The 20,175-nt window shown below is 42.4% G+C and overlaps 4 protein-coding genes across 9 annotated transcripts in view; 1 reads left to right on the top strand and 3 right to left on the bottom strand.

Moving 5' to 3' along the window:
• Positions 1 to 79: 79 nt before the first annotated feature.
• On the bottom strand, positions 80 to 1,700 carry LOC105191572 (40S ribosomal protein S4). Its single transcript, XM_011155073.3, has 5 exons — positions 1,605 to 1,700; positions 1,170 to 1,428; positions 792 to 889; positions 408 to 709; positions 80 to 256 (listed from the first exon to the last, which is right to left on the bottom strand). Exons 1-5 carry the CDS (start codon positions 1,605 to 1,607, stop codon positions 130 to 132), a joined length of 789 nt encoding a protein of 262 aa, XP_011153375.1. The 5' UTR covers positions 1,608 to 1,700; the 3' UTR covers positions 80 to 129.
• Positions 1,701 to 3,129: 1,429 nt separating this feature from the next.
• Positions 3,130 to 6,877, top strand: mRRF1 (mitochondrial ribosome recycling factor 1). 2 transcript variants are annotated; one of them, XM_025298998.1, is made up of 5 exons: positions 3,130 to 3,817; positions 3,902 to 4,177; positions 4,794 to 5,014; positions 5,121 to 5,295; positions 6,808 to 6,877. In XM_025298998.1, exons 1-2 carry the CDS (start codon positions 3,201 to 3,203, stop codon positions 4,143 to 4,145), a joined length of 861 nt encoding a protein of 286 aa, XP_025154783.1. In that variant the 5' UTR covers positions 3,130 to 3,200; the 3' UTR covers positions 4,146 to 4,177; positions 4,794 to 5,014; positions 5,121 to 5,295; positions 6,808 to 6,877. The 2 variants fall into 2 exon arrangements, with proteins under 2 accessions (XP_025154783.1, XP_011153370.1); XM_011155068.3 differs by lacking the exon at positions 6,808 to 6,877 and adding an exon at positions 5,381 to 5,684.
• On the bottom strand, positions 4,279 to 8,700 carry LOC105191571 (2-aminoadipate transaminase). 3 transcript variants are annotated; one of them, XM_011155072.3, is made up of 8 exons: positions 7,328 to 8,700; positions 6,757 to 6,936; positions 6,147 to 6,423; positions 5,737 to 5,898; positions 5,398 to 5,650; positions 5,164 to 5,278; positions 4,870 to 4,975; positions 4,279 to 4,669 (listed from the first exon to the last, which is right to left on the bottom strand). In XM_011155072.3, exons 2-8 carry the CDS (start codon positions 6,916 to 6,918, stop codon positions 4,467 to 4,469), a joined length of 1,278 nt encoding a protein of 425 aa, XP_011153374.1. In that variant the 5' UTR covers positions 6,919 to 6,936; positions 7,328 to 8,700; the 3' UTR covers positions 4,279 to 4,466. The 3 variants fall into 3 exon arrangements, with proteins under 3 accessions (XP_011153374.1, XP_011153371.1, XP_011153372.1); XM_011155069.3 differs by having other exon boundaries at positions 6,757 to 6,952; XM_011155070.3 differs by having other exon boundaries at positions 6,757 to 6,952; positions 7,297 to 8,700.
• A 186-nt stretch (positions 8,701 to 8,886) lies between these two features.
• Positions 8,887 to 20,175, bottom strand: part of Egfr (epidermal growth factor receptor) — an 85,321-nt gene continuing 74,032 nt past the window's right edge. For 2 of the 3 annotated variants that reach the window (XM_019845268.2, XM_011155066.3), the window contains exons 3-12: positions 18,227 to 18,562; positions 17,477 to 17,861; positions 16,490 to 17,166; positions 16,253 to 16,382; positions 15,408 to 15,718; positions 14,700 to 15,001; positions 12,586 to 13,797; positions 11,928 to 12,333; positions 11,628 to 11,807; positions 11,194 to 11,501 (exon numbers count right to left, since the gene is read on the bottom strand). In XM_019845268.2, the coding sequence (XP_019700827.1) occupies positions 11,194 to 11,501; positions 11,628 to 11,807; positions 11,928 to 12,333; positions 12,586 to 13,797; positions 14,700 to 15,001; positions 15,408 to 15,718; positions 16,253 to 16,382; positions 16,490 to 17,166; positions 17,477 to 17,861; positions 18,227 to 18,562 (4,247 nt within the window). Of the gene's footprint in view, positions 11,502 to 11,627; positions 11,808 to 11,927; positions 12,334 to 12,585; positions 13,798 to 14,699; positions 15,002 to 15,407; positions 15,719 to 16,252; positions 16,383 to 16,489; positions 17,167 to 17,476; positions 17,862 to 18,226; positions 18,563 to 20,175 lie in introns of all 3 variants that reach the window. The other variant, XM_025298997.1, reaches the window with a different exon arrangement.

Raw genomic sequence — 20,175 nt, forward strand, 5'->3', positions numbered from 1 at the left:
ATCTCCACATTCTAACATATATATTAATCTTATGCTAAATACATAAGAATATATTCATATAAAATATGATTGATAGACATTGTTGTGCAACTTCAATTTATTGCATCTTTTCTGGAAAATGTATATACATTAATTTACTCCTTTTGCTGCAAGTCTTCTATCGCGTTCTTCAGCAATAGACAGCTTCACACCCTTGTCTCTTGGTAAGCTTACATATGCCTTTGTGCCTTTACCAATGATGAAGACATTATTCAACCTGGTAAACCAATAACTTGCATTATTAAGTAGACAACACAATATAAGTAGATAAGATATAGATACACAATACAGATAAGATACAACACAAACCACTGAAAGTGATTCTCACAGTAAATATATTCTCATAGTGTAATTCTAATTGCATATACCTTGTAGCAAAGGTATGCCCCTGAGCATCTTTAACATGACAGATATCAAAGGAACCAGGATGACGTTCACGGCTGACAACAGTACCAACACGACCCAAATTTCTTCCACTGGTAATCATGCACAAATTGCCAGAATCAAATCTGATGGAGTCTAAGATTTTGCCACTGGCAATATCCAAGTGGATAGTATCATTGACCTTTATTAGAGGATCAGGATAACGAATAGTTCTGCCATCGTGCGTTACCAGGAAAGGAATACCTTTGGGACCAGTCTGCACACGTCTGACTTTGCACAATTTATACTGCAAACAAAATATTAAGCAATATTAATATAAAAATATAAAGCAATAATCTTATTATACAAGGAAATATACCAAATGATACCTTTGCTTCTTCTGCAGTGATACGATGAATGGTGAAGCGACCCTTTACATCATAAATCAATCGGAAAAATTCGCCAGTTTTCTCAATTGTAATAACATCTGAAGCAAATCAATTGCAATTGTGAGTATTATTCTATTTTTTACACTGTGACATAAATATATTATAATATTCTTGTGCACTTCCTAGGTAATACAGAAAGAATATGTGACTCAATCTGTGACCGTAAATGAAGAACATGATTTATTATTGGCCAGTTTTGACTATGATACTTTTGTAAATAAAATATCACAGCTTCGATATGGCCTGTTCCAAATAAACTTTTCATAGTATATAAGCGCAAGATATACTGGAAAAATATATAATATAGCGGAAACTTACCCATAAAACCAGCAGGATAGTTGGGGTCGGTGCGGATTTTCCCGTCAACCTTAATCAAACGCTGCATCAGGATCTTAGTAACCTCACAATTGGTCAAAGCGTATTTCAATCTATTACGAAGGAAGATGACCAACGGAAGTGATTCTCTCAGTTTATGAGGGCCAGTGGATGGCCTAGGTGCGTAAACACCACCCAATTTGTCTAACATCCATGCTTTCGGCGCGTTAAGACGCTTAAGATGCTTCTTCGGGCCACGAGCCTACAAAAAGAACCTCGGAATGATACAATACTTAAAATTCTCGCATTCAGTACGTGTCAAATATTATTTAAGAAATATTTCTTTTTCTGAAAACTTAGACTTTTTCTAGAAACAAAAATATATAGATTAAGATTTATTCTAAATTTCCTATTTAACAAATCAAGGCATACACTTACCATCTTGGATACTAAATCTAAAAAGACTCGCAGATACACGCGTTTGCAGCTTCTACCAACTCTATACTTCCACTTTAGTATGTAACTAGTGGTCTGTTTTTTTAGCTGCACTGCTGAACTGGTGCAATAAGTAAAGCTAAGACTCCATGTATGCGGTGAGCTCCGGCAAACGGCTGCGGTGACCAATCAGGAGACAAACGTATGCCGGAGCTTGCCGCAAGCGGACTTGCGCCTCCCTCCTGATTGGTCATAGCAGCATTTGCCGCAGCTCACCGCATGCATGGAGTTTTAGCTTTAAGCCAGCGGCACACAGTGCTTGTTTTCATGCTGGATTGCTTGCTGGATGAAAATACTGCGTTCTGATTGGTGCATTTCCATCCATCTTCGGAAATATACCAATCACAACGCAATATTTTCATCCAACAAGCAATCCAGCACGAAAACAAGACCGTGTGCCACTGGCTTTAGAGTGAGATAAAATATAGTTGTCTCATTTTAATTTATTGCACTAATTCAGCAATGCGGCTAAAAAGAACAGACTAGGGCTGCGTTCCGAAATTCAATGCCAGTACTGAAAATCTATAATATACATGACACAAACTATGTATTTTCAGTACTGGCAGTGAATTTCGGAACGCAGCCTAGGTTGCATACAGAACGCGACAACGCTTGCCGCGCGGTGGAAGTTGGCTAGAGAATATTGCGCTAGTCAATCAACGTCTCACATGCTACATGTTTCGTAAATATTTCCGAGCAAGTAAAGCCAGCGGCACACGGTGCTTGTTTTCGTGCTGGATTGCTTGCTGGATGAAAATATTGCGTTCTGATTGGTACATTTCCGAAGATGGATGGAAATGCACCAATCAGAACGCAGTACTTTCATCCAGCAAGCAATTCAGCACGAAAACGAGCATCGTGTGCCGCTGGCTTTATTAGGTCTGTTCTTTTCCTCTGCACCGCTGCACTAGTGCAATAAGTTCGAGTGTAATATATATTTGTAAATATATATTTGTCTCACTTTAATTTATTGCACTAGTGCAGCGGTGCAGAAGAAAAGAACAGACCAATTGAAAAAAGCAAATAAATCTCATATTCAGAAATATAAATGAAAACTGGAGGTTACAAGTTATAAAATGCCTTTTAGTTTACTTTAATATCATATCATATAATATCACTTTTGTAGAAGTACAATCCGTTGAATCTTGTTACATTCTTATACATTACACATCACACACACACACACATATACATTAGGGCCGCGTTCCGTTTCACGCATATGCACGCATTTATATATAGTTCATGTTACATATATTGTAGAAAATACGCGCATAATGCGTGAAACGGATGTGGAACGCAGTCTAAATTTTCTGGTACTCGCGCTTGAGAAGTTTATTTGAATTATGATAGGTTATAGCTATATGAGGAATTCTAACCTCTTAGGCTGAAAAAAGCTGTAATATATATATAATAATCTGTATAAATTAAATATAATTATAAAAATTATTAAATAAACGTTGCAGTGTATTTGACATCTTTTAATATTTTAATATAATATTGTCATAATATTGTTTATCCTGAGCAGCATATACTAAAAAAATGGGAAGTATGATAGGAATGCGATTTTGTGCTAATACTGTATTAAAAAACTACACAGTAATGTCAGTAAGAGTGATGAAAAGTTATTACTGTCATTTTTTATTAAATTGGGAAATGTGTTATTCCAAGAGCCAACAAAAGTGTTTGAATGCACTTTATTATCATGATATTTCAAATTATTCACCATCTACTTGTACCAAACTAAATAACAGATTTTTCTCTATAACCTATACATTGGCAAAAGCCAAGGATCGTGGTAAAGATAAGAAAAAGCAAAAGGTGCAGCATATTGATTTCAATGAGATGGAAGAAGTTATCGATGTTAATAAGTTAACATCTCAACTTGACAAGGCTATTGAAGGTTTGAAAAATAATTTTGTCAAGTATTTGTCGATAAGATCAAGTGTGGGTGCTCTAGAGGAGTTGGTTGTGAGATTTGAAGATAAAGATTACACATTGCAGGAGCTTGCTCAGATTAGTCGTAAACCTAAACTCATAGTATTGAATATATCCACTTTTCCACAAGCTATTCCAAATATTCTTAACAGTCTGTCAAAAAATCAGATGAACCTAAATCCACAACAGGATGGAACTACAGTTTATGTCCCTATTCCTAAGTAAGATTTAGAATATTGTCTTATGGGATGAACAAAACTTTCAGTACTATCAAAAATTAATGATGTTGATTTCTGCATTAACAGAGTAACAAAGGAACACCGAGAAACATTGTCCAAAAATGCAAAAGGCTTTTATGTGAAATGTTGTGATAATGTTAGAGATATACGCAACAAACAAATTAAATCTCTCAAACGAGAAGAAAGTTTAGCCAAAGACTTGGTGTTCAAGATAGAAGGTTATATAGATGCTCTAAGTCAGCAATATATAAGTAAAGCTGAACAACTGTTGGAAACCAAACAGAAAGAATTATTGGGTGAATCTGAATAAGGCTAATATTTTATGAATTGTAATATCCTCAGGTAAATTATGCATTTTGTTATTATACTTGTATATAAATAATATACAGATTACTTAATTATATAGTATATAGTATATAACAATAAAGAAAGAAAATATTAAGTTGGTCTTCTTAATTTATTTAGTTTGCTAAAATTGATATTTTATTTGTGACATTTATCATTTATATAACTTATATTTGCAATTGTAACTTTTTCTTCTACTTTAATAGGTACTTCTACCTATTAAAAGACAATATTATACATATCCATCTTTATCTCGATTTTATCAAATTATATTCATTTAGAATTGTTAGTCAATCTTTTGTCTGATGTATGTTAAAAGTGCTTTGCACAAAGTTTGCGTTGCAGTTTCCAAAACTTCCTTTGTGTGAAAGCCTATGCTTATACGTAAATAATTCTTTGCTTCATTTGTGTGCGAGAATCGAGCACCTGGTATCGCTGATACTTTATATTCCTTTTGACACCATTTGATGAATTTTGTACCGTCCACGTCTTTAAGAAAAATAAAAGTAGATATTAATACAATTATATATAAAAATACGATCGATAGATAATTCCGAAATATTGTATGTTATTTTATGATTGTGTTTTGTAATTGTATATTTTCCTTTTTCAGATAACTGGCTCTTACAAATATCTGTGAATAATTCATAATTATTATTAAATAATTATTATTAAATAATTTGTTATACCTAAAGGAAGATTAATCCAAACGAAATAACCACCTCCAGGACGCCGATATGAACAACATTTTGGCAGAAATCGATCTAAAGTTGCGCAAAGTGCATTTAATCGCTCCTACGAATTTGATAGTCATTAAAGTTAACAACAAAATCAGTAATTATTAAATTTTACGAATGCCTTCCTTTTTTTCATAATCACGTATTAAAAAAACGTTTAAGATATAATTATCTCACTATTTTCTATATGTTTATTTTTCCAGTTTAAAATATTTTTATATCCTGGAAGAATAATGTAAAACGTACTCTATAGATCTCTATGATTTTATTGAGATATTCGTCTTCGATATTCTCATGAAGCATGCTCGTAATTATACCGGAAACATAATGATTTACTCCACCACCGCTGCATAGTATACCGCTAAAAAATTGTAACAGGTAATTAAATGAACATAATTATATATATAAAAATCAGTAGAATCTTTATCAGTATGTAACCTCAATGATGCGTAATTTTTATAAGAGTCTTGCTGGACTCACCATGTTTTTATAATGTTAACAACACGCGGGCTGCATTCAAGCCATCCAAAACGAATCGCTGGCGAAAAGATTTTGGAAAACGAGCAGTTCGACACGACGTTCCCGCCTCTGTAATTTGGATCCTGAGGATTGTCGTAAGAGATCAAGCGTAATGGCGGAAGTCCTTGTCCGTAATAAAGTAAATTGTACACATCGTCGCAGGTTACCAATATAGAATTGTTTTGTGCAATCTCCACTAAGCGCTTGCATTGATCTGCCGAGAAATAAAACCATTTTTTAACATGAAAGAGATATTAAGGTATCTTATATTATTTGAGCTTTATCAATTTTTATATTTACCGGATGATAACGTCATTCCGGTTGGATTATGAAAAATCGGTATCGTATAGAACATCGCCCAGAATATCTTTTGATCGTTAAGAAAAAAATTGCCCTTTGCTCTCTCTTCAATTACTATCTTTTCGAATGCATCCAGGTTTACCACGCCATCCTGCATAGGCACTAAAAGAAATGCTTGATAACAATGCAGCGATTGATTACTTTGTTTACGCATCTTCAGACAGACGCTGTTTACGATGAAATTTTTCTTTAAGATTCTCACAATCATATAATTAGATTAGATATGATGAATCTGTCCCCGTATCGCAATCAATGTATTTAGCAATAAGCTCATTTCTATAAGTTTGAACAATAATATTTAAATATTATTATTCGTGTTTTGAGGATAAATCGTGATAGCGTGTCAATACCTGTGATTACCCTCATTAATGGAAACTGCTTGAAAACATCAAGCGCGATCATGTACGTAACTTCCTCCACGAAGATAATACCGTTCGGCGAGAGCACGGTATTCAACAAAAGTTGAAGACCATGCGATGCCCCGCACGTCAATATCAGGTGTTCTCTCATTACCGTGTTACCGTATCGTCTACTTAAAAACTTGGCTAATTCATCGCGGCACTCCCAGAGACCAGCTGTGGCGCCGTATTGAAAGAGATAATACTTTTTTCCCTTCTTTTCTTCTTCCTAAGTTGATATTTAATATAACTTTAATGTAATTCACATCGCATACCGTCGACGAATATTTTTCAAAGAACACCTCGCGAGATGTTCCACGAATGTCAGCGATGGAATCTTAATTATTCAACTTAATTACTTAAATTTTTTACATCGTTATTACATTCCAATTTCGAGTTTATTTCAGACGTAATTATTTCGATTAACGTTACGTTAATGATTTTATTACATTTTAATACATTTAAATTCTTTGAAGTTAATATATTACTTGAAAATTATCACGTGTTAGGTAATACATTCGCAAAAGAAACTCATGGTTTTCGGAAACACAATCGATCTTACTAATCTATGCGTTGTAGATTTATTCAACATTTCCACACAATGTTTTAATAGATCCGGGCCAGGTGCGCCAACCGACAAGTTCGTGGCTTCCTGATTGTAAACATTGAACACCGGATCGCCATCAAACAGGTGTCTCAGATACGGATCTTGAACGATGTCCATGTCGACTGCTCGAATTACCTGATTTTTCGTGCAGCTTATATCAAAATGTAAAAAGAAAAATTATAATCTGGACAGATTTTATATTTATTCTTAATTACGACTGATGTAACCAGGATTAAATATTGAATAAAACAACTTGAATCGTTATCACAGCGATGCCACGTTTAGCAGTGTAACGTTTAATACAAGATAGCGCAATGCAACTAGCGCTCGATCGACTGTTGTACAGACGTCTTTTTCTCTCATCTGTACTTTTAGTTCATATCATCCATGTTGAAAAGAAGCAGCAATTAGGCTGATCAAAGATATGATTGGGCGCTGACGTAATTGACATGTAACTTATCTGTATGCATTACCCGCGATGACGATTGTAATTACCAAGTACGCGTTGTCTCGGCAAGTTATGTACCTGAAGATTATCAAAAAGACTATCGAATCGCCGAGTTCGACTTAATCTGGCTTCGCGTCTTCTGTTAAACTACGTGCCGCTTGTCTTCTTATCCGTCACCGCGTGAGGAAACCACCAACGGAGCAGCACCTCGCGCTAAAAATATCTCATTCACAGACCCGCGTCGCGCGATTAATCGCGAGTGACTGGCTGGAAGCACAACGTGAACTGCGTATTTAGAGATGTAGTATCACAGCAACATCATGCAATTCCGTGAACTCTACACTCCTGCCGCTACGCTGTCTCACTTTGTCTCAGTCACTGACTTTCTCAAATTGAAGTAACTCAAACGTTGCCGTTTCTTTAAACTTTTTTTAAACGTTAATAAGTGCGACGCGAAGGACGTTTTGAAATAATAATTGTAGATGCAAACTCTTGTTACATTTAAGCATTACATAATAAGCGTTTTTCATATCGCGCGTTATCTCATTGATTCGCTGTCGTGAGGACGATAGCGAAGAATGAAGACAGGAAAAACGTTGTCGAATTTTTTTGTTCTCCTTTGCACTTCAAGTAGAATCGCGTTTGCCTAAGTAAAGTTCGCCTAAAGTAGGACAATGCACGCTCCGCTGTCGTAGTCTACTGCGGGAAGGAAAAAAGGAAGAATGCGAGGGAACAAGGAAGGCGTTGTTGCCACGATAATTGGTTCTCGGAAGCAATCGAGAAAAACAGTTAACAAACCGCGACGTTCTTCTTCCTTGTGCATGGATCTTCAATCTGCAAATGTGCAACGATGATGCGCACTCATGTGTATTCGAAAAGACGTTACCGAGATACTTAGGCGCGAGTGAAACGACACACAGACAATCAGTGGGAATGATTGTACTTTATTACAATAAATTTTTACGAAGTATATATATATATATAATCTATTTATATATAATGATACAATAAAGATCTATAAGTTCTATGTCCACAACCGAATGGCAAATGCAATTTCTCGCGAATACATAACGTTTCTTTTGTATCGGTTCGTTCGGTTACAATGTACAATTCCTAGTTGGTTTGCGCTTAATTACAATACGATTTACACACGTGAGACCAAATGTGCGAGAATGATGAGAATGGAGAGAGAGAAAGAGAGAGAGAGAGAGAGAGAGAGAGAGAGAGAGAGAGAGAGAGAGAGAGAGAGAGAGAGAGAGAAAGAGAGAAAGAGAAAGAGAGAAAGAACATTTTCATCATTCGCTTCGGAAGAAACACGCGTCTGTCCTCGCGCGACGCGCGACGCAGTCAAACGATATGTTACAAAACCGATCTGTTACAATGACAATAATAATATTAATAATAATTAGTAACATTTAACGCGCGTGATATACACAATACGTATCAGTTTACATCGTTACGGACAAGACCCCGCCACTGTGCGGCGCACAGCGAGACTGGACGACCTGCGCAGACAGTTTCGTTCCTCGCGCGCGGAACGACCGTCGGGACAATCTTCGCAATTGCTGACGATTTCGTGTTTCATTATTATTATCACAGAACGCGATCGCGATAATTTCAGGCTGATGCGAGAGATCGTGGAGCGTCGACGACCGGCGTCATTCGCCGGGCAACTGTGGACGAAATGACGCTGGTCGTTTCGGTCGCGTGACATGTCAATTTTTATTTCTCCGGAGATGAGATCGTCAGTCTCGCGCGCGTCCGCGCTCATCTACAGCAAATGCAAGACCCGTGGAACCGAGTTCCAGTGAAGAATTCCTGAAGTATACAATGCAGATTCGTTTTCCGTCGAAAAAAGAGTTACTCCCTCACGCGTGTATTTGTTACGTTTCCTCTCGTTCTTTTCTGTTTCTTTTCCTCTTTAATTCACCTGTACAACATGGCACGTCCTATCGTATTATTACTTGTCGCGAGTCGCCGATGTCACACGACGACGTGTGATTGATTTCGTTCAAGTACTCTCCGTCTTTCTGCTCGCACTACACATGGTTCTTTTCTTTCCGTTTATTACATTACTCGGTAAACTATGTACAAAAATCGCGTTTCGTATATAAAAATCGGAATCTCTTGCGTTTCCCAGCCCGGGGTCAATCTCGTGGACCCCGCATCGCGAGAACGATGGCGTACGAGGAGGGAAAAGCGCCGTCGAATTTCTTTGTTCTCCCCTGTACTTTAAGTAGAATCGCGTTCGCTCGCGTCTCGATCGACTTTCGACGCGAGACGAATTTATTCTCGGCAGTAAAGTAGGACAATGCACGCTCCGCTGTCGTAACTTGCTGCGGGAAGGAAGGAAGGATGGAAGGATGGGAGGATGTGGAGGGGACAAGGAAGATGCTGTTGCCGCGAGATATTTGATCTCTCGGAGGAGAAATTCAAGTAATTTGCATCGCATTCAGCGATATGCGGCACAAACGTCTCACTAACATCGATCATTCTTGATTACAGTCTCTCAGAGACAGCCAAGTCAAGAATGAAACGAGGGAGTTCCTCAATTTAATTAACACGTTGACTGCCACGGAATTTTTCACGGATTCCGGTCTAAAGAGCCAATTTGATTTAATCATGTTATATTATTAAAAACTTTAATAATAGTACATAGTAATAATCAAAAAGCTTAAAAAATGTTTTTTTTTTAAAACATTTTTTTTCTCTTTCCTGAGGCCATCTATTCATATTTAAACTGTTATGCTACGAGTTTCCTCGTAGCTGTACAAATATGGCAAGTAATGAAGGGACGAGATAACTCGTAGTTAGGCGTCCTGGGCAAGTAAACAACCTACGAGATATCTCGTAGTTGGCAGTCAACGTGTTAATCAACGATGCTGTTTGCTAACCGGTCTTTGAAACGAGATGAATTAACGATCATCATTTTATAAGCGGAACATTTTATAATTGCCACGCTAAAACATCTTTACGGATTGCTGTGCATTGCTCAACTCTTTCGATAAAGTTTATATAAAATATTAATAAAACATTCTAATTAAATAACGTGTCTAAAATATGTCATATAAAATAATAATTATAGTAAGGATTAAAATATAACATTCAAAAGTGATTCAAATTTTTTTCCACAGTATCGCACAAACACGTTTGGTAGACGATATATTTATTTTCCATATTCATTACGAAAGAGCTCAACAATATAAGCCGTAATCAGTGTATTCGTTAGAGTGTACGTTGAGGAAAAGTGACGGAATTAAAAAGAGATACAAGTAAGAAATATCTTCTGAACGATCTCTCCCGTGACACTTCAAATATCCCGCTCAATTCTCACATCACTGAAGTTTCAACAGCAACCACATGGGTGGTTTGCGAAGTAGCGAGAATTGGTCCCGAAGAGAAGCTACTAAAGCGGAGACGATCTCGGACGCCGTCGTTGCGAATTAAGTCCTAGGATGTTCTTCACGCCCTCGAGAAAGCTACTACGAAAAGAGTAATCTATTTACAAGCCACGGCGAATGGCACATTAAGAATATGTTTGCACTACTTGCTCGTGGGCATCGCTGTCGCGCGACCCCCGCGATTTCCGGCGCGTCCACGTATATATATAGTCTCTTTTTCTCGTCTTATTTATATCACGCAATACGCACGAGTCTCTCTAGCTTAGGTAATCTAATCACAATTAAGCGCGGCACTTGAGCGAAGCGTCTTTTCTAAGTACAGTAGGTCCTCCTCCTCTTCGGAAAGCGAGATTAACTCGGGGTCCGCGAGTTTTCCAACGCTCGTCTGCGCTGCCATTTCCTCTTAGGATCATTCGACCCACCGCTGTCCACTTCCCCGGCAAAGTGGATTTTCACGGGAGCGGAATCCTTCCTGGTGGAATATCATGGAAGAGAAAAATCGTCAGCTCATTTCGCATACTCCATATGCGTGTCCCCCTGGGATCACACTGTTGTCTCGTTTTTCCTGAGTGGCTTCAACGGCTGCAATTCCCGCTCCAGCCGGTCGAAATCGTTGTAATATTCGTGATCCGACTCCTCCTCGGAACTACGCTGCCTAACTTGAGATCCGAACGTGCCGTTCGTCAGCACCTTCTCCAAGTCCGGCGTAGGGATACCCAGGGTCTGCGGCGTGAGCGGGCCCTCGTCTTGAGACATTATGTACTCTGGATTGTCCAGCGACATCTTCCCTTGGATCGTGAGGAAGTCCGGATACTTCCTGAAGCCGTTGTTCAACCGTTTCGGTTCGGGTTCTGCAAGACGAGATACAAAAATGATCACGCGTGCGATAAATGATAAACGACAAAACGATTTATGTCGTAATCGCAAAATCGGGAAGGAAATAAACAACTGAGTGACAGATTCCTCTGTTCGCTCACCCGTTGGTTTAGATTCCCCGATGAGATCCATGTACTGCGTGGTGTTGGCTGGCAATTGCGGCGACGGCATGAGATAGTCGTCCTCATCCAGCGGCAAGTCCAACTTCAGGTTCCCTACTTGAGCCTGCTGATGCACGGAGTTCACCTCGGTGTCGAAACAGTCGTCCGTCACGTCGCAGTCTAAAATCAAGCCGATCACCGATTGAATTCGACGTCGATACTCTTGCGCGATTTACAACATGACAGACAAACGGGGGGTTCTCACGAAGAATCTTCGACGGTTTTCAAGCATCAATTTACCTCTAACGCCGACCATCTTCAACGGGTCCGAGCAGTATCTCGAGCTCGAGCTGTCGGACCCGCCGACGTGAGTGCAGTGAGCTTTGGGATGCGCGTAATGCGCGTGTTGGCCGGAGTTTCCCGCCTCATGCGACGCGCTACCGTTCCCGTGAGTTCCGCCATATCTCAGAAGCTCCCGATCCCAGTTCTGCTGGTTCTGCGGCGTCGGAGAGTCAGCGGCGAGCGGCTTGCCGTTCGGCCAACACGACTTCATCGGCGTGTTTGGCGGCGAGCCGGAAGTACTCGACGCGGAAATCGTGGGCGGAATCGGGGCCCGCGACTTGGGCTGCAGATACTCGTCGGCGTCCACCAGAGCTTCCGGACCGTCCATCGCTGACGCGAGGTTTCGTATCATCTCCTTCTCGTCCTGAACATTTCGATATCAGCGTGCAATAATCATATAATGATTAAATAATTACAATTCTCTTAAAATCAAAATTCTCAATAGCAAAGACCATATCTTCCGAGGGTCTCGTTAGGTTAACACAATTGAAAAAGTATGTAAAACAACGGACAATAAGAGCCAAAGTGAAAATTTGCATTTTCACTTGCTTGATATTTTTTAATATTTCTTGATTTTAATCAAAGGCCTGATAATAATTGAATAAACGCGAATTACCTGCGGCGTATACGAGGGTAGCCTCATGTACTTGTCACCTATAATGGCGAGATATCGGCCGGGGTCCCTGGACATCTTCGCAAAATCTTCCGCGAGTTCCTTGAAGCTCGGTCTGGACTCGGCGTCGAGCATCCAGCACTTGATCATGATCATGTACACGTCGATCGTGCAGATCTTAGGCTGTGGCAGCCTCTCGCCCTTCTCCAGCAGCTCCGGCACGTTCCGAGCTGGGACGTTCTCATAGGGTCTGCCGCCGTAAGTGAGAACCTCCCAGATAGTTACACCAAAGGCCCACACGTCCGACTTGTGAGTGAAGACTCGGTGTTGAATGCATTCCAACGCCAACCACTTGATGGGCATCTTGCCACCCGCGGCTTTATACTGCTCCTCGTTGATGTCCAAAAGTTTAGCGAGCCCGAAGTCGGTGATCTTCACGCAATTTGGCGTCTGTACGAGGACATTCCGCGCTGCCAGGTCACGGTGGACTAACCTTCTCTCCTCCAGATACGCCATACCCTTCGCGATCTGCGTGCACCAGTTCAGTAGCGCTTTCGAGCCAATCTTGTCCTTGAATCTGCGCACGAAATCGAGCAGACAGCCCAGAGGCATCAGCTGAGTCACCAGCATCATCTGCGACGTCATGCACACCGCCAGCAGCTGCAGCAGGTTCGGATGCTCGACGCTGGCCATGATGTAAGCCTCGTCGAGGAACTCCTTGGACGTGTTCGCACCCGTGCCGTCGTGTAGAACTTTTATGGCTACCGGGATCTTCACGTTCTCCCCTTCTGGCACCCATACGCCTTTGTACACGTTGCCGAAAGCACCGAAGCCCAGTATACCGCCCTTCCTCATCTCCTCCTCCTTGATGATGCGCAGCTTCGCCAAATTCGGCTTCACGCCGGTCGGCCGAAGCGGCTCGTTGTCGTCTAAACCGGTCAATGCCATCGTCATCTTCACCGTGTTTTCTTTGGCCTTGGTCCTCATCCGCCAGAAGTATATTATCACAATTACGACGACGATGAACACCAACGTGAAGAGTAACACTCCGACCAGAATGGCGGGTTGAAGCTCGTTATCCATTTGGAAGCCGAGGCCTATCATCTCCATCGAACAGTACGGCTCGTTGTCCGGCGGGAAGATCTTGTGAGGGTACTCCGACGGGCAGGTCTCCGTGCAGTTGAAGGACGTCGAATTGTCGCCGGGATCGCCATCCTAAAACACACCAATCAATGCAGATTTCTTAGTTTTCTGTGGTTTTTGTCCAATTTACTCGCGGCTTGTGACTGGAGAATGAGGGATCGTAAGTGCAATAGTTTCTGTCTTCAGTAAACATCACATTAACGTTACAATTCATCACTCAACGATGTAAGCGCGATATACTATGTCGCGAGCGACAGTGGGATCGTTGAATGGAGAATTACAATAGTGAGATGTAATGCTGCTGTTGATAATGTTACTGTTAATTGCTTCTTACCGGGTTTACGTAGCACCGTCTATATACAGGGCCTATACCTAAAAGAGGCCAACCGAATAATTTTGAAAATATGCAAGATAAATAAAAAAGATGTTAAATACAGAAGGTGTAGGGTTTTAAGTGACGCATTACATAACGACACTAGTATGACTTTGAACAGCGTCACCAAGGTTCGGGAGGGTCACCTTGAATTTTTTATACGCAAACCCTTATTTTTTATTATATCATTTTTTCCCACCAATTAATTTGAACAAAACGTTTTTGTCTAAAACATTTTTTCACTTGCCTAATATTTTATGAGATGTTTAAGGACAACTTGGTAACTTTTTAAATATTTGTCTTATGATATCTCGCTAACTATTTGTCGGAAGAATATGCGGTTACAGTAGCGTCCTAACTTTTGTTACTTGATGGCCTTTGGAAATTTCAAAATCATCATGTACTAATACGGCGCTGTTCAAGGTCCTATTAGTATTGCTATGTGACGCGTCACTTAAAACTCCACAATTCCTGTATGTAATATTTTTCTCTGTCTTGCTTGTTTTCAAAGTTACTCAAAAGACCTGTTTCTCAGCCTGTGTCTTAGCCTGTATACACGTGATAAGATAACAAATGAACTGTCGTATTGTTCTATACGTACGATGTAAATTTTGTAGTTCCGACACTTGTAGCACTGATTCGGGCCCGGCCCGAAGCACCCTCGGCACTCTCCGAAGCACGGTATGCATAGCTGCGTGTCAGCATCCGCGAAATGATCGGCGGAACACTCGTCTTCGCATTGCTCTCCCCTCTTGTATTTGGTACACTGTTGACACACCTGCTCATGGAAGCCGTATCCTGTGCACTTCTTACAACGTGGGTGGCACTTGCGACAGACCGCCTTTCCCGCGAGAGGTCTTAAAGCACCTTGCTCCAACGGGCTCACCCACTCGTAATAATGTCCTGCGAATTTTAACAGCGAGACGTCACCCAATGCTCTTCGGGAGTTTTGCTTCACGAGACAACGCGACAACTCCTTCGTCGGTGTCGTGCGAACAACGTCTCTAGTCGGCCTTGAATTTTTTTATGCAGGTAAAATGTGAAGTCGAAACACGTCATCGGAAGAACCGTCAAAGGTCGTCGTATGATCATCAAAAGATTTCTTCCGGGAATTTCGCTTGACGATCCAACGAGACGACGCAGCAAGTCTTTCTTTCTCTTTCTCGTCGATATCGTCGTGCGAACAATCGGCCTTCCATTATTATATTATATTATAGCAGCTATTGCGATCTTCTTTCTGCGTTACGAAATGCCGAGACACGTCGCATCGAAGAACCGTCGCAAAGGAAAGATCGTCCGTATGACTTACCATCGGGGCACGACTCTATCTTCTGCAAACATCCCTCCGGTACGTGTCCGTTCATAATTGCCTTTTCGCAACTATGACATCCGTTGGCGCCTATGTTGTTCTCCGGTCCCTCGCAACCGCCCACGCAGTTCTGGTGGCAGTGTTTGCACTCGCCGCTGTCGTTGTACTTGGAGGACGGGCACTCAGGCACGCAGAACGGCCCGTCGCGCACGTGTTTGCACTTGGTGCACTGCTCGGCATTAGGACCCGTGCAGGAGCCGTCGCACTCCACGTGACACGTCTTGCAGGTTTTCTCGTCCGCTCGATAAATGCTGGCAACACAACCGCGATCGGTCGTTAATCGTTATCGTCACCGGTGTGTCGTGACGTAACAATGTTAGCATATTTACGTAAAATCGAGCGCTTACGTGAGACAGTTGAAGCGGCGCGAAACAAAAGGAAGTATAGAGAAGGATGCAGAAACTCAACCAGGAGACCAGGAGGATGGCAGGATGAACGTGGCGCGGGTGGGCGATTACTCGGGTATGATTAACGTGTTCATGTGCTTCGCCATTCGCGTTAGCAATGAGGGATTGACAAAAGTGGGATTCGAAGCGATTAATTAAGCGATGGAAGCGCACGTGCTGCGTGGACAACACACAGATGTAGCTTGCTTACGAGATGGATGAAGATGTGATAAATAGAACGATGAAGATCGACGCTTAAGCTCTCGCGGGAGATTTTCGATTTACCTTTGATCCACGATCTAGGAGAGCGATTTCGATTGGACAGAAGTCGTATGCGTTATTGCAGAAAGTTCAGCTTTTATTTTCGTTTTCGTTAAGTTCGTACACCTGACAACTCACCCCGGTGCGGTGCAATCTTGAAGGCAGTCGTTCCCCAGTTTGACGTTCTTGCAGGACAAACACTGCGCCGGCCCTGGTCCCCAGCATCCTTCGTCCGAGCACTCCTCGTTGCACACGAAACCGTCCTTGACTGCGAGTGGGAAACGATTCATCGTATGATTTCTCAGATACGAGCCTGAAGATAACTCGATGGCACGTTTAAGTAACATCGAGTGGGAATCCTCGTTTAGTACTTACTGCAGTCGCTCTCGTCTCGGTTGTTCTGCAAGAGACACTCATGCTCGGGCGATTTCTTGATCCTGGTCCAGTTGATGCTTTGCGCGTAGCACAGGTTCTTATTCTCCAGAATGGCGATCGAACCGGAGAGGATTTTCTTCAAGGAGTTCAGTTCGAAGGACACCAAGGAAGTCTTGACGATGTACAACGACGCGAAGTATTCCGTGAGCGCCCTGCCTCCGATAACCTCGAGATTCCGAAAGTACGAGAGATTCTTGAAATCCAGATGATCCCCTTGGATGTTCAGGAAGCCCGTGATCTCCTTCAACGTTTTGAACACCTCGAGCTTATCCGGATGCATCTTCTCGTATCGCTTGCCGAAGGTGTAATTGGAAAACACGTGCTGGAAGCCTTGGAAGCTTTGGTCCAGGATCGTGATGGAGCCTTCGATGATGGTGCAGTCCTTGAAGGAGTCGATGTTACCGGAATGCACTTTCTCGACGCCCTTGCAGGTTTTCGGGCAAGGACCGTTGCAAGGCACGCACTCGCCGTTCACCGCCTTCTTCTTCGGCGGGCAGGACCTCACGCACGCTCCGTTGTCCTTCAGAAGATGTTCCGGACAGCGTCTCACGCAAGTCGCACCGTAAGCGTATTTTCCCTCGGGGTTTGTCTCCCAGGAGTACGTGGTTGGATTGTACCTAAAAGAGTCGTCAGCTTTCAGATCTCGTGTTTTCCGTCGACTTCATCCAACGATTTCGAGCATGAGGAAATTTTTCACACTTTTCACACTCCGGTTGCTTTGATATTGATCAGTGAAAGAGAAAGAGAAAAAGAGAGAGAGAAAGAGAGAGAGAGACTTTTAAAAGTAAAAAAATAGATAATTTTATGAATAGAACGAAGAGGGTGGTCTTTGTGCAGAAGAAACTTAAAGTCACTATAATGGAATTGTGGGATCTTTCATGGTAATCTTGCAATAAAGAGATACTACGTAAGAGTGCTGCTGCTCACTTTTGCATGGGCGGACATTCCTGCGTGCACACGCCGTCGTCGAAGAAGTTCTTGCAGGCGAGACAGTCGCTCTGTTTGGGACCGGTGCAGCCACCGGCGCAAAAGAGATGGCAACACTCGCGCGGGTTAGGACCGAAACATCTGCCCTGCCAGCATTGGGGCGAGCAGTTCGTCTTCGAGTACCTCTGACAGTTCTCCGGGCCCTCGCCCCAGCAGCCCTGCTCGCAGCTCGCGTCGCAGTCCGGACAGACGCGTTCTGGCGATGTGAAATTGTACACGTAGAAGTACCGGCCGCCTTGGCCGGTAATTATTTCCTCCCAATTGATAGTCTTGATGTGGCAGAGGTTGTAGTTGTTGTACATGCCCACGCTCCCGTTGAGTATGTCTGCGGCGTGATTAATCAAGGTGAGTTAGACGCGCCTGAGAGTGGACTTTGCTGAATTCCTCTTTCAAGCGGTCGTATCGGAATCGTCGACTGAGCGCAACGCAGCGATCGTTAATTCCACTCTTTATCTAACCGAATGTTCAATATTCATGTAACAATATTAATCACCCAATATCAGATATCGCGGGCACACTACACAGCAATATTAATGATCTACTGAGAGATGTGAAATGTTCATACAGCAATTTTAGTTATACGATCAGTTGATACGATCAGTTGTTATTATCCGACGAAAGATTCGAGGCACGCGCGCGCGCGCGCGCGATAGCTGAAACAAGAGGGAAAAAATGGGAACGACGTTTTACCTCTGAGGGCCGGCATCTCCAGGTTGTGCATCTGACACATTGTAACGAACAGGGCAAACTCGTGGTCGTGAATATTGAGCTTGAAGAGGGTCCTGCCACGGATGATCTGCAGCCTCGGCAGGACGATCCTGTGCACGTCCACGTGACTGATGAGGACGTAGCCGGTGACCTCCCGTATGTACTGGAGGAAGCTGAGGTCGAAGGTTTTGTTCTGGAGCCATGTGATCTCCAGGTTACCATCGACGTAAGTACAGTTGGTGTACCGGTCTCGAAGATTCCGGTAGTGATGCTGTTTGTTGGAGGGCACGGAGAGGCGGCCATTGGTACCGATGCAGACTGCAAGCAGAAACGTCCGACATTCGTCAGTTCGTCAGCTTCCTCGCGGAAGTGCACGAAGCATTGAGCAGTGTCTCAGACAAGATCTACGGATCGAGATAAAAGTGTCTCATCGCCAGCCACTCATTCGACTTGACGCTGTATCTGGCCCTTGCCGTGAAGGCCGATTGGGTCCCTCATCACTGGATGAGATCGGTATATTTTCCGAGAATTCACCGTTTACCGTGTTTACGCTCATCGGCGAAATCGAGCGACGCTTCGAGCCGAGAGCGCACAGACCACCGAGACCGCGGGAAGCCTGTTTCGTGTGTGAACGAAAACACAGCCTTACTCATTTCCGATCACGATAGCTCGTATCACACACCTACACCGTCCGCACGCAGCCGCGAACACAGAAGTAGCGTTCTAACGCGCGTATCGCGTCGGTGGGCGAGCCACCTCCGTACGCTCGCCGTACACGCGCCGGCCGGCGTGATTCTGTTGTGCAATTACCGTTCGCCGTGGTCTGTGCCGTGCTCCGACGGATCGGTGCGTGCACACTCGGCATGGCCGCGGCTCGTGACTCGCGCATAAGTTATGGCAAACATTCGCGGGGCTCCTCGCGGGACGGGCATTCCCGCGACGCACGCGCGATGCCAATGCATCCGACGACGTCGCGCGTCGGCTGGAAGAGTGGCCGTTCGAACGCGAGGATCGAAGCGTCGTCTACAATGGCAGTAAGCACCCTAGTAGCACATATTGTTGGGCCAATATCGGCTCCCCTCAATTGGGCCCCCAATATTGGCCAATGTAACCCCAATGTAAGTCAATATTGGTATAACAATCTATGCAATATTGGCGATATCTTGTAATTTGATATCTAACCAATATTGGCTGCATATTGGGATACACTGGGCCAAAGTAACCCCAATGTAAGTCAATATTGGTATAACAATACTATGCAATATAGGCGATATATTGTAATTTAATGTCTAATCAATATTAGTTGCATATTGGTATACATTGGGTCAATGTAGCCCCAATGTAAGTCAATATTGGTATAACAATACTATGCAATATAGGCGATATATTGTAATTTAATGTCTAATCAATATTAGTTGCATATTGGTATACACTGGGCCAAAGTAACCCCAATGTAAGTCAATATTGGTATAACAATGCTATGCAATATTGGCGATATCTTGTAATTTGATATCTAACCAATATTGGCTGCATATTGGGATACACTGGGCCAAAGTAACCCCAATGTAAGTCAATATTGGTATAACAATACTATGCAATATAGGCGATATATTGTAATTTAATGTCTAATCAATATTAGTTGCATATTGGTATACATTGGGTCAATGTAGCCCCAATGTAAGTCAATATTGGTATAACAATACTATGCAATATAGGCGATATATTGTAATTTAATGTCTAATCAATATTAGTTGCATATTGGTATACACTGGGTCAATGTAGCCCCAATGTAAGTCAATATTGGTATAACAATGCTATGCAATATTGGCGATATCTTGTAATTTGATATCTAACCAATATTGGCTGCATATTGGGATACACTAGGCCAAAGTAGCCCCAATATAAGTCAATATTGGTATAACAATGCTATG

This window comes from Harpegnathos saltator, unplaced genomic scaffold (assembly GCF_003227715.2).
Source record: "Harpegnathos saltator strain DR-91 unplaced genomic scaffold, Hsal_v8.6 scaffold250, whole genome shotgun sequence".
NCBI lineage: Eukaryota > Metazoa > Arthropoda > Insecta > Hymenoptera > Formicidae > Harpegnathos > Harpegnathos saltator.